Genomic DNA, 12,994 nt, shown 5'->3' on the forward strand with positions numbered 1-12,994 from the left:
GTCAGGACTCCCTCTTTTGCTTTTACCAGAGTGTGAAGAGTACATGAGGTACGGGACTACCACCATGAACTGGTCTTAAGGCTGTGATACTCTTAATTCAGTTAACCCTACTTTTCTTGCAGCCACTGGCTTTGGTAACACAAGGAACAAACTAACTATTGCCTGTGGTTTCAGGGTGCACAGGGGTGATACTGCTGGCAGACGGCCTCTTTTTGTTTTTCCTTTCTTCAGGGACTGAATGTCTGGGACCTCAGGTACACAAGATGGGCATTTTAAGTAGTGGTTTTGTATGTAAAAATTTGTTCTCAAATTATATTTTCACATGATGTCTCCATTAGTATACAAACAGGAAAGACAATGTAAAAGGTGTTCCAAGAGGATAAATTATAAAGCTGTTATGTTTTTGATAGTAATTATTATTTGGAACCTATATTTTTATACAGTTCATATTAGAAGTTCATAAGGATTTTCGTGATTATCAGTATTTGAAATTTCATGATTTTCATTGTTGTAGGAACACGTCACACGGAAACACAACCTTGCCATGGATGATGCACGTAATGGTCTGCTGATCTTGGAGGAAGCACATATGGTGCTACAGATTGCACAGCCAACTAGAATTGATTCCCTTATGTTATTAATAAAAAATAACAAAGAAAAAGAGGGAGAGGAGAAAAAGGATGCAGAAAAGAAAGAGACACAATCAAGTCAGCCACAGAAGGAGAAAGACAGTGAAGGAAATAAGTAAAAGAGTTTTAGTCTCTTGTACTGTATTTATTTATTCAGGGATGTAAGATACATATAACTTGTATTTTCTTATGATTCATAGGAAAGTTAGAAAACACTTTTGTCACCTTTGAAAGTACATTACAGACTATTTTGTCTTCCTGTTTTCTTCCATGACATCTCCCTGCACAAAACAGGGTGCATGGTCTAATTCTCAGTAAAACTCCATTTTGATATAATGCACAACAAAATATTTATAGCCTCATTTTCATTATCATTTTATTCTCATTCATAATGTGCACTTTCAGAAACTGATATCATTAAAACATGAAAATAAAATGTGCCTTTGCTAATAAAGGTTTCTGAGAGTTTCAGGGGTTAATATTATTCTTAGTGCATTGTCTGCTGAGGAGATTTGCCCGTAGTGAAACACATTAACAAGCATCATGATCTGGTGGATTTCAGCCCAGAAAAACTTTTTAAAATGATGTTCCTGCAGAAGTTCCATGTGCTTATACTTCAGGTTCTGTGATTCAGTTTACTTTTATTTACTATTATTGTTTGTACGAAAAAGTACTCCATATCCTTGATGAATCTATTGTAAAATAGCCTTGGTCTATTGGCCTGTTATCCAACCCAAGGAGCTTATTGTTTACACCTACTTCAGAGGTCTGGTTCAAATATAAATATACTGCCACTGGTGTGTATTCTGTGAGTCGTGCAACACACTGTAGATAGAACTAGAGATTCTGTGCAGCATCCCTAAGCTGTGTTGCTTTCTGCTTTTTACTTTTCATCCTTACTCTTTGCATTTCCTTACTTAGCTGTCAAGAATAAGTTTGAAGTGGGAGTGTTCTGTGAGATTAGGGAGTGGGGAGGGGGACTTTGGTCCTCAAAAGGAAGTCCATAACTGTGCCAAAGGACATACTCTACCCAGGGCTCTGCTCACTGTTGCTGCCACATCAACGGCATGATAATTGTAGGATAGGTTCATCTGGACTGGCCTTGGGGAGCAGAAAGATGTTTTGCTGGTGTAATTAAATTACTTTGGAATTATTATCACTGTTAAAGAAGAGGAAGGTCCTTTACACCATTTATTAGTCAACGACACAAATCCACAATAAAGATACAAGTGTTCTTTCAGAAATCAGAGTATTAAGAATTGTTACAGCATGATGGATAATGACTGATCTGTGGTACAAAATGATGGAAGATCATCCCACAATTGGGCCACAGCAATAATAAAACTTCTAGAAAACACTGCAGTACTATTCATAATTTTTTAGAAGCAACATCACTTAAGCCAACAGCATTAGTTTTCCGTGTGAAGAAGCTTAGAAGATGGTCAAAATCAAAATGGATAGCTTTTGACAGTGGTTTATATCCTAAATAACACTTAGGAAAGAATAGAACCACCACCACCCAAGTTATTTTATCTATGAAATGTTCTGACGCCATATTTAGTAGCCATAAATCAGTCATTTGCCTAAGAAATGAATATGTAGAAAGCTGCTAACATTCAGATAGGAGTGTAATATTCTGGAATTGGAACGTTATAGATCTGAAGTATATAGGATTGGTATCATAATGTCAAGTTGTAACAAGTCTGACAAACAGTAACTAGCTTTCTGGGACTGTGGAAAAGAAAAAGTAGACACTAGCACTGATTTTGTTAAATACTCCCAATCATTAGTGTTGCCCATGCAATCTATGGAAATGGGAGTGTAGTATGAGGTAAGCTAACGCTGACTTTGTTAAATACCCCCAATCATTAGTGTTGCCCATGCAGTCTATGGAAATGGGAGTGTAGTATGAGGTAAGCTAATCAGTTTTAGTTTAGTTAAGCCTTATAACCAAGTGACCACACCACTTACTAGTTCCACATCTTAAGAGGGTTAACAGCATCGTATCTCATATGGTGGGAGAATAAATAAATGTGTTAAAAGTTGTATTATCTAACTCTACTATCTAATTTCATAGGAATAAAACTATGTCGCATCACTGGTAATGAATGAACACAACAAATTGCCCAATATTTTTCTAGAATTGTAATGAATTAACAGGAAGAAAAGTGGTATCTGATGTTTCCAATATTTCTTATGATTCGGTTCCTGCTTGTAGAGCAAGCAATGCAACATTAATAATAAAATATATTCTTTCAAGTTTCAGTCAACAGTAAATTACAAGTACTGGATACAACTCCCTTAAAGAAATGATGTCAGGCTTTTCACAATTTTCAGCCTATCCCACCATAAATGTTTGTGACTGGCAACTACATTTCTTTTATAAGCCATCATTGTGAAGATGAGAGTTTTCAAGCCATCATTGTGAAGATGAGATTTTCAATTCAGTGGCCTGCTTAAACTAACTAATAATATGTACAGTATTTCACCACTGAAAATGTGTCTCTGAAGAAATTAAAATGCATCCTACAGTTTTAAGTTAAACTCTGAATCTAATATCTGATAGCTGATTCTCCTAATTTAAATATCTATTTAAAAATTCACTACCTTCAGCAGTTAGATACAGAATCATGCTGTTTGGGTGGTGGTTTCTTATATTTCCAAGGGTACTCTCTTTTCTCTCTTTGGTCTTATATTTTTTATGAGAGAATACATACCATAGAATTGATAATGGATGGTAGAAGTATTTTGCATTGCTTACAGTATACAGTATTTAAGGAAAAAACAGTTTTAGGGATCTGTAGAACATAGACTTAGTTATTTACATAAGACGTTTTTCACCATTGGTGATAATTCTCTCGTACTACTGCAGATCATTTTTTTTTTTATTCAAAAACTATTGTTGCAACAGTATTTTGAACAAGTAGTACACCATTTTCAGTGAACCAGTGAAGAAGGGCATAACTGCAAGATAATGAAATGTACAGATAATGTCATGTTCAAGAAAAACATAACAAAATCATAATTTTTGTTATATACATTCTAGGCTCATACATAAAATCAGAGTACCATTAAAAGGAATGGCAAGCTGTGATTTTCCATTAGTGTACCTCAAAAATTTCACTATTTTTGTGAGCTAGTTGGTTCGATTTTAAAACACTTTTCTTTTAGTACAATATTGTGTATTATACTTAATGTTATTAAGGTACATTATTTCACTGCACTACACTATATTATTAATTGAAACGGGTATCAGTTCACTGAATTAGTGAAGCTGGCAGATTTGGCTTACCCTGATTGAACCTAGTAAACAGACTTTGAAAAGAAAAAGCAAAAATTTCACAAAAATAATATAAGCACAAAAGATGTAACTGTCAGTGCTTGGTAAGTATAAATTTTAGTTATTACTGTACTGTACTTACTTAACAAAACAAAAAAACAAATGACTTAAAATCTACTACTAGACACCTTGAGAAATACAGAACCTGAAACGCAGGTTATGTTACACTGTTAGTACTGTACAATAGATACATTTTTTTGGGGGGGAAGGGTTGTGAAATGTGTCAGTTAGATGCATCTTTTATTTTGTTAAGGCTAAAATTATATTTTTATTATTATTATAAAGTGCCCTTTATTCATATTATTGAGTTGCAATGCTAATTTGTTTTGGCCCAATTTACTTACTACAGAGTGAAAGCTGACTGATTCAGAGTTTAAAGGATCGTAATTTGCTAAATGACATGTAAAGTATACAGTAGTTTTAAAGATAAACTTCATGCCAGCTACAATAGATTTTTACTCAGTGGTCTGGTTAAATTAATTATTAATAATGAAATTGAGTAAGGCTAAGTTAAAAATTTACTGAACAGCTTGCTAGGAAGAGAAGAAAGATAATGGTGAAAGTAAAATTCAGAAAGCTATGCAGCAGTCATCTAAGAGAGCGGCAAAGAACTTTTGGTAGTGTCTGAAATGTGGTGTGCAAGGTGCACTGCAGGCAGTAAATACCCAGCCTCACCAAGAATGGTAGAAGTGCAGATGTGTATGCATCCTTTTCAATACTGTTTGCATCATTTATCTTAAACATTTTTGTTTGTGAAAGCTCTTAACATTTGATATGTGCATATCTTTTGCACTTATCTTTTGTGCAAGAATTCATGCTCAAAAATGTTAGAGGTACATATATTGTTGGACGATGTAGATGTAATTATCTGTAATTTTTTGCCATTTTAGGTAGGTAAGGGACAGTCCGACTTACCTTTACCTTCAGTACATCATATGAGAGAACATGGTTAAGCAAATAATGCAGGTGAGGGAAAATAATAATAAAAAAAAATCACCAAATTATGAAAAATCTGATTATTTACTAACTGGTATCTGGAACCTTAAAATATATTTGTCATCTAACATTTAAGGGATAATGTCATTACTTTATTGGAAAAGCTGTGTGTAATGTTGGACGCAGGTTATTCATCTGGAAGTGTGATCTAAATGAAGAGTGGAAATCGTACCTCTGCAAGTATGTTATCACTAGAAATAATTCAGTTCTAACATTGTTTTGTGGCAGTATGCTGCTAAAATGTATAGAATTTGGAGTACAACTTATTCCTAATTGTACAACTTTGATGCACATTCTTCACTGATTAAAGGAGAAAAGGAATGTGAAGTTCATAACTAGGAATTATTCACATACTTCTTGGCTGTGGATTCACAACGTATGTGTACAATCATATTGTATATAAATCTCCAGAAAATCATATTTTGTGTTTTGATACTTTAAACTTTGTGCCTTCAAAACCGTAGTTTGGAGAAGGAGAATGACAACTTAATTTAAAATGTTCATTAATTCACTGACGTCTCTCTCAGGAGTTGACTGAAAATGACAAGCAATAAGGTGCAGATTATCCAAGTTGACAGCACAAGAAGTAATTCTGACCCATAATTGCCATATAGACTTGTGATACAAAGCTCTGATGTGCAGTCATATTTTGTATAGGTAGACTCCTAGAAACATGAAAGTTCAAAATTTTTTGAAATGTAGATAGTTGCATGTCCATAAATACTTTATAATTTTTTACTTGAATATTGTGTAATATTTAAATACTGTAACTAATTTTCACATTAAGTAATACCTAAGTCATAATAAAATTTTAAAATCCTATTATTATTTGAATTACACATTTCTTTATTGTTAAAGATAATTAATCCAAACCACTAGGGAATAATTTTATTGTTGCTTATACTATATGAATGGAAAAACCAAACAATCCAGTGCAATTCACTCAGTCCAAAAATTTGGAATGGCAAAGACTGAGTTATAGTGTGTATATTAATTCAAACACTCACAAATGCATCCCACTTAAACCCACAACAGTTGTGTGGCAACCCTTTCTACAACAACCTGCCATAAAAAGATGCAGGCTGCTGTCACTTCAGCTTCAGTTTTTCAGGAACTGGTCAGCAGTGCATAGCAACAAACAGAAACTCGTTTAGATAAATGAAAATTGTTGGGCAGACAAACTTATGTAGGATGCTGGACAGTGCATATTTACTAACCTTACTGATGATAATACTTTTGCAATGATGCATGTTAAGAAGCCTGAGGGAGCTCAAATAAGAAATAATATTGAATTTTTTATCAAAGCAGAAACAGTTGTATAACATGGAGAGGTTCAGAGCTTATGGCTTTTGAAGAAACAGTACTGTATTGTCTCTTCAGGCCATCTGATGAGAAAGACAAAATGCTGATGTCCAATAACTGGAACAGTAGGATGTTTCAGGATTTCCAGCGAGGCATCAGGTTAAAGACTATGACAAAAAGGAAGAACAAAAAGCATGTGATTAAGTTGTGAAAGAGGTGCGAAATAATGAGCAGGAAGACGAGTACTGCTAGTTTATTGATGAAGTGACCCGCTTATCAAACGGCGTGCAGACGTCTGCGTATAACGCAGAGACCGCGGGTACAAAAATTTACAGGTGACCTGAGGTCAAACTATTTCTCTACACAAAACAGGACAGGTACATACAGAAAACATAATGGTTAACAACGAATGGTTAGACATAAATATACTGTCACATATACGTGGTGCAAGGTCAAATGAACAGATAATATATATACAATTCATAATGATGATAATAAGATTGTCCGTCCGATCATAGGTCGCACGTGAAGGCACCGCAGAGAACGGGACGTTCATTACAGAGAACCCATTGAGTGGGGACTTTACAATACTCGCCCCCCCCAAAACGTAGGTAACGTCTGATCAAAGCAGGTATCTGCTGGGGGGGCAGAGGGGACCTCGCTTTCTCGATGCCAGCTGGAGGGGGTGGTCATCTTCTTCGGCGCCCTGTGGAGGGGTGTGTTGGGGAGCCCTCCTGCCTGGTCCCAGGGCTTTCTAGGGGCGCCCACGACGTTTTCCTGCAGACGGGCGGGCTGTGGGGCTGCTATCTCCTGCGGGGGACTTTGGGAAGTGCCCCCGACATCTTCCTCCAGAAATGCAGGCTTGAGGCGGCCTATTGATACCCAGTTTTTCTTGCTGTGGACGGCTACCTGGAATGCCTTCTTGTTCCTCTCAAGCACGAGGAAAGCCCCCTGTAGGGCCTGGTTAAGGGTGGCCGTACAGCGTCGTCCCTGACGAAGACGTGGGTGACGGAGGACAGACCTGGAGGCATGAAGGGGGATGTCCTGTCGGCGTATGTCCGCCGACAGGGGGTGAACTTCCCAACCCTGTCACGGAGCCTCTGCGTTAAGTCGTCCTGGTCCTCTGTGATGAGTTCCCCCGGGACTACAAGGGTCTCCCTGAAGACCTTTTCTGCTGCGGACAGGTCGCCATTGGCTCTGGGGGCGGTCCTCAGCCCAAGGAGGACCCAGGACAGCTGGTACTTCCAACTCTCGGAGGTGCAACAACCCATGAGGGACGCCTTCAGGGACCTGTGGAACCTTTCCACCATTCCGTTAGCTGCGGGGTTGTAGGCGGTGGTGCTGTGGTGAGTGGTCCCCAGCAGGCATGCCAGGGTGGCCCACAGGTTGGACAGGAAAGCGGGGCCCTGCCCGTAGTTATATGGTCCAGGACACCGAACCGGCTGATCCAGCTGGAGAGGAGGGCCTCTGCGCACGCACTGGAGGTGGCTTCTTCCATGGGCGTAGCTTCAGGCCACCTGGTGGATTGGTCGACGACTGTTAGAAGGTATCTTGCTCCTCCTGATGGGGGAAGAGGACCCAATGTGTCAACGTGGATGTGCCCGAAACGTCTCCTCGGCTGGGGAAAATCGCCCACCCCAGACTCGGTGTGCCGCACTACTTTGCTGGTCTGGCACGGTATGCACTGCCTTGCCCAGGCCGTCACGTCCTTCCATATGCCATGCTAGATGAACTTATCCATTAGCAGCCTGGCCGTCGTCCTTCCGGAGGAGTGGGACAGTCCGTGGATGACGTCGAAGACCAGCCGACGATGGGAGGTGGGCACCGGTGGGCAGGGGCGACCAGTGCTCGCGTCGCTCAGCAGTGTTGACCCTCCAGGGCCTAGGGGCACGTCTTTCCACTTCAGCGACGTGATGGTTGTGCAGTAAGCTGGAGTCTCTGGGTCGGCGGCTTGTTCGATCCTCGAGAGGGCGTCGGCTACTTTGTTCTTCTTGCCAGGGAAGTACTTGATGGTGCAGGTGAACTCCGCGACGGCCACGAGGTGCCGCTGCTGCCTAGAGGACCATGTGTACCCCAACTTCATGAAGGCGTGGACCAGCGGCTGGTGGTCCGTCCAAACCGTGAAGGGCGTACCCTCCAGGAGGAACTTGGTGGCATACCGCCTGGTACACTGCGAAGAGTTCCCTGTCAAAGGTGCTGTAGTGGGACTCGGTGGGGCTGAGTTTCCTGCTGAAGAATGCAATGGGCTGAGGGGCTCCGTTGATGACTTGTTCTAGGATGGCCCCCCAGGCGACGTTCCTGGCGTCTGTTGTCAGCTGGAGGTGAGTGCTGGGTTCCCAGTGGGCCAAAGCTGTTGCCTTGGCGAGGGCGGCCTTCGTCAGGGAGAAGGCCTTCTGCTGGTTGGGGCCCCACTCTAAGGTCTTTGGCCGGCTGTTGAGGACGTCCGTCAGGGGGCCATGGTGTGGGCAATCCCCGGGATGAATCTCCTATAGTAGTTGACCATTCCGAGGAATTCTTGTACACCCCTGATAGAGGCAGGGGTGGGGAACCTGTTGACGGCCTTGACTTTCAACAATACTGGGTGGATGCCTCCCGGGGATATCTCATGGTCTAGGAAATCCACCTTCTTGACGCCGAAGGTGCACTTGTCGAACCTGACGATGAGGCCACTTTTCTGCAGGCAATGCAGGACCTTCCGGATGTGCTGCAGGTGTTCCTTGTGGGATTTGGAAAAAATTAAGATATCATCGACGTAGCAGATGCAGAAGTTCAGGTCCCCCAGGATGCTGTCCATCAGCCTCTGGACGGTCGCGCCTGCGTTCCTCTCGCCGAAGGTGGAGAAGGCGAAGACATAGGACCCGAAAGGCGTGACGATGACGGTTTTGGGGATGTCCTCTGGAGCTACTGGTACCTGAAAACATGATTTCAAGAGATCTAATTTTGAGAATATTTTGGCCCTGTGGAAGGAGGCCGTCAGGTCCTGCATGTTTGGTAGAGGGTAGTGGTCGGGTTCTGTAGCGAGGTTGAGCTGCCTGTAGTCGCCGCAGGGTCTCCAGGTGCCGTCTGCTTTCTGCACCATGTGAAGGGGGATGCCCATGGGCTGGGAGCCTTCTTGTATATGCTCATCCGTTCCATCTCGGCAAAGGCCTTCTTGGCCTCCTGAAGGCACTGTGGGGAAAGTCTCCGGAACTTCGCGTGCGTCGGGGACCCCTTGTCTTGTGATGATATATCCCATGTTTGGCGGGGAGCCTGGGCACCTAATGAAGCTCGGGTTTGAAAACTTCTGGGAATTCCTTCAGGAGGGAGCCGTACTGATGGGGAGCGATGGAACAGATTGTGGGCTTCCCGGAGGAGGGACTGGCAGGGCTCGGTGTCCAGCAGGCACTGAACATCGACTGCCAGTCGAGGGCGAGGAAGTCTGCACCAGGAGCGGGGTCCTAACGGATGATGAAGTTCCACCTGTACCTCCAGCCAAGGATGGAGAACTACAGGAGCCTGGTGCCGTAGAAGAGGATGGGAGACATTCAGGAGGGAGCCGTACTGATGGGGAGCGATGGAACAGATTGTGGGCTCCTTGGGGCCCGGCGACAAGGGGAGGGACTGGCAGGGCTCGGTGTCCAGCAGGCACTTGTGGCCAACATCGACTGCCAGTCCGAAGTGGGCGAGGAAGTCTGCACCCAGGAGCGGGGTCCTAACGTCTGCGATGATGAAGTTCCACCTGTACCTCCAGCCAAGGATGGAGAACTACAGGAGCCTGGTGCCGTAGAAGAGGATGGGAGACACGTTGGAGGCCGTCAGGGAGGCAGCCGGGCCAGCGGACGTCTGGGGTCCTCTTTGGAAGGCGGGAACACTGACTGCATGGCCCCAGTGTCGATCAGCATCATCCTGCTGGAGATAGTGTCGCGGACGTAGAAGCCTACTGGTGCGGGGCCTCTGGGTGTTTTGGATGCTGCTGCCATGGCGGTCTGTGAGGGTGGCCGCCACCTCCCCCATTTTTTGGAGGGGAGAAGAGGCAGGGGGCTTCGCAATTTCGGGCAGCTTTATCGAACCTCTGGTGGTAATGGCAAAACCGCGGCCTCTCCTTTTTCTGCTGGTGGGGTGGCCTCCTCCTGTCAACAATGTTGATACCCTCTGTGGTGGGGTCCTCTGGCTGGAGGCAGTTGATGGGGTGTGCGGGCGTGGACGCCCGCTTCGCCGCCCTCATGGAGTCCATCAGCTACTGCGCCACCCTGATCAGGTCTTCGACTGGCAGGGTGTATGGTTCTGTGATCTGCCCACGGACCTCTGCGAGTAGCTGCCACAGGAGGATCTCCCTCGACAGGCTGATCTCTTTGCGCCTGCCGCTGCTGTCAGTCTTGGGAAGGAGGAGGTCCTGGAGGGCATGCCACGTTTCCAAGAGGTTTGTGTCCTGCCGGGGGTTGATGGCGAGGTCGAGAGCGCGGGCGGCTCTCTCAGAGACCGGGAGGGAGCAGGTCTTGACGAGAGTGGCCTTTAACTCCTGGAAGGTGGCAGGGCTCGACACTGTCATCACCCACGGGGTGACCTTCTTGTATATCTCCTCTAGTAGGCCGTTGATGGTGATGTCTGCCTTCAACACCTTGTTGGTCAGGCCTGCCACCCTAAATTGCCCCGCGACCCTGTAGAGCCAGGACGCTGGGTTCTGATGAGTGAATGGCGGCAGCCTTATGCTGAGGGCTGCCCTTGGTTGGTCCGTCAGGAGGGGCATCGCGCGGAGAGCAGGCACCGGCGTGGAGGAGTGCACGGGAGGGGGTTGCGCGAGGGAGACGTCTGCCTCCGAGAATTTGCGGTAATTTGTATGTGGGTGGGAATGTCTGTGTCCATGCTCATTCTGCACTCTCACTTGGAGTGTGAGGGAACACTCGCGTCAATGCACACTTGGGAGCGTGCCGTGTGGGTCCGCTAATGATGCCGGTGATTTGCCGACGAGGGTCGGTAACGCCCAAACGCTTTGTTAGAGCGCCGTAGTTAGTCCGTTAGGGGTGTGGGTTGGTTCATCGTGCCAAGACTAAGACGCTGTTTGGGTCCGTTAATGACTCTGGGAACCACTCCGGGGGTCACCACTGTGAGAGAGGTGTGAAATAATGAGCAGGAAGACAAGTACTGCTAGTTTATTGATGAAGCGACCCGCTTATAAAGCAGCGTGCGGACGTCTGCGTATAACGCAGAGACTGCAGGTACAAAAATTTATAGGTGACCTGAGGTCAAACTATTTCTCTACACAAAACAGGACAGGTACATACAGAAAACATAATGGTTAACAACGACTGGTTAGACATAAAAATACTCTGTCACATATACGTGGTGCAAGGTCCAATGAACACATAATAAATATACAATTCATAATAATGATAATAAAATTGTCCGTCCGACCCTAGGTCGCACATGAAGGCACCGCAGAAAATGGGATGTTCATTACAGAGAACCCGTTGAGCGGGGACTTTACAAAGTTTATTCCAACAACAAAGAATGTAGTCACAGAAATAGCTGAGACAGATATACTGTATTCTTTCTACAGAGTGGTCATTCTATACCAAGGTGTGCAGATACCTTTAAAAGAAGTCTCTCTCTCTCTCTCTCTCTCTCTCTCTCTCTCTCTCTCTCTCTCTCTCTCTCTCTCTCTGGAGACTTCTTTGCAAACTTGCAGTATGCTGCAGCATAATACATCCCCATGTACCAAGGTGACAGCCTGGAAGTGTACACCATTCTTCCATTATTCCCTTGTCCAGCTCCTGATCAACAAGGTAAAATTATTATCTAGAGAAATAAAATTAATGTTGGTGGCACCATTATGGTTCCTACAAGGACATTCCTGCACTGGACCTCATCCCTTCAGACTCCAAACCCGTTGCCATGGATGAGGATTACCAAACAGCAGCTAGCTAAATCTAAATTACATTACTTGGATAGTTACTCTAGCTAAAGTTTTCTCTTCTTACCCTGCTAGGATAGTCCTTTGGTAAATAACTCCTGCACAGCTTTAAAAACAATTTGGATTATTCCAGGAGCTTGAAGGAGGGTGAGGCTGGATGGCATGACTCACCTGTAGAATTTTAGTAGTTGATGTGGTTTAGTGAAAAAGTTAAGTATACCTTAGTTTAACCAGACCACTGAGCTGATTAACAGCTCTCCCAGGGCTGGCCCGAAGGATTAGATTTATTTTACGTGGCTAAGAACCAATTGGTTACCTAGCAACGGGACCTACAGCTTATTGTGGAATCTGAACCACACTATAACGAGAAATGAATTTCTATCACCAGAAATAAATTTCTCTAATTCTTCATTGGCCGGTTGGGGAATCGAACGCGGGCCAGCAGAGTGCTAGCCGAGAATGATACCAACCCATCCAATGAGGAACCATGTGGTTTAGTGAAAGACCTATGTCAAGTTCTACTCCTAGAGCACTCATAACACAGAGGGAACTATAAGCATTGCCCCTGAAGGGGTGGGGGGGGATGGGGGTTAGTGCTGCCAGTGCACCTAGGTATTACCAAGGTTGTTTGCAGGATCCCTTCAGCCTCTAGCTGCGTCCACAGTTTAGCATCTTTTCTTTACCTCAATTCCCACTTCTTTCTTCTGTCTTGTTGTCCAACCATTCCACCTCCCCCACTTCACTTTTAAGTGCTTAATGGCTGAAAGTGCCCCACTGGTTGGTTCCTAGTTTGACTGATTTATGAAAATTTGGATATAACACCAACTACTGGGGGTA

General features: G+C 44.1%; 1 protein-coding gene and 1 long non-coding RNA gene across 6 annotated transcripts in view; one reads left to right on the top strand and one right to left on the bottom strand.

Moving 5' to 3' along the window:
- LOC136838540 (broad-complex core protein isoforms 1/2/3/4/5-like) overlaps positions 1-5,787 on the top strand; it is a 39,656-nt gene extending 33,869 nt beyond the window's left edge. For all 5 annotated transcript variants that reach the window (XM_067103646.1, XM_067103643.1, XM_067103644.1 and 2 more), the window contains exon 8: positions 515-5,787. In XM_067103646.1, the coding sequence (XP_066959747.1) occupies positions 515-748 (234 nt within the window). In that variant the 3' untranslated portion in view covers positions 749-5,787. The remainder of the gene's footprint in view (positions 1-514) is intronic.
- Positions 1-12,994, bottom strand: part of LOC136838542 (uncharacterized) — a 228,987-nt gene that overhangs the window by 13,521 nt on the left and 202,472 nt on the right. The window lies entirely within an intron of this gene.

This window comes from Macrobrachium rosenbergii, chromosome 5, assembly GCF_040412425.1.
Source record: "Macrobrachium rosenbergii isolate ZJJX-2024 chromosome 5, ASM4041242v1, whole genome shotgun sequence".
Classification (NCBI taxonomy): domain Eukaryota; kingdom Metazoa; phylum Arthropoda; class Malacostraca; order Decapoda; family Palaemonidae; genus Macrobrachium; species Macrobrachium rosenbergii.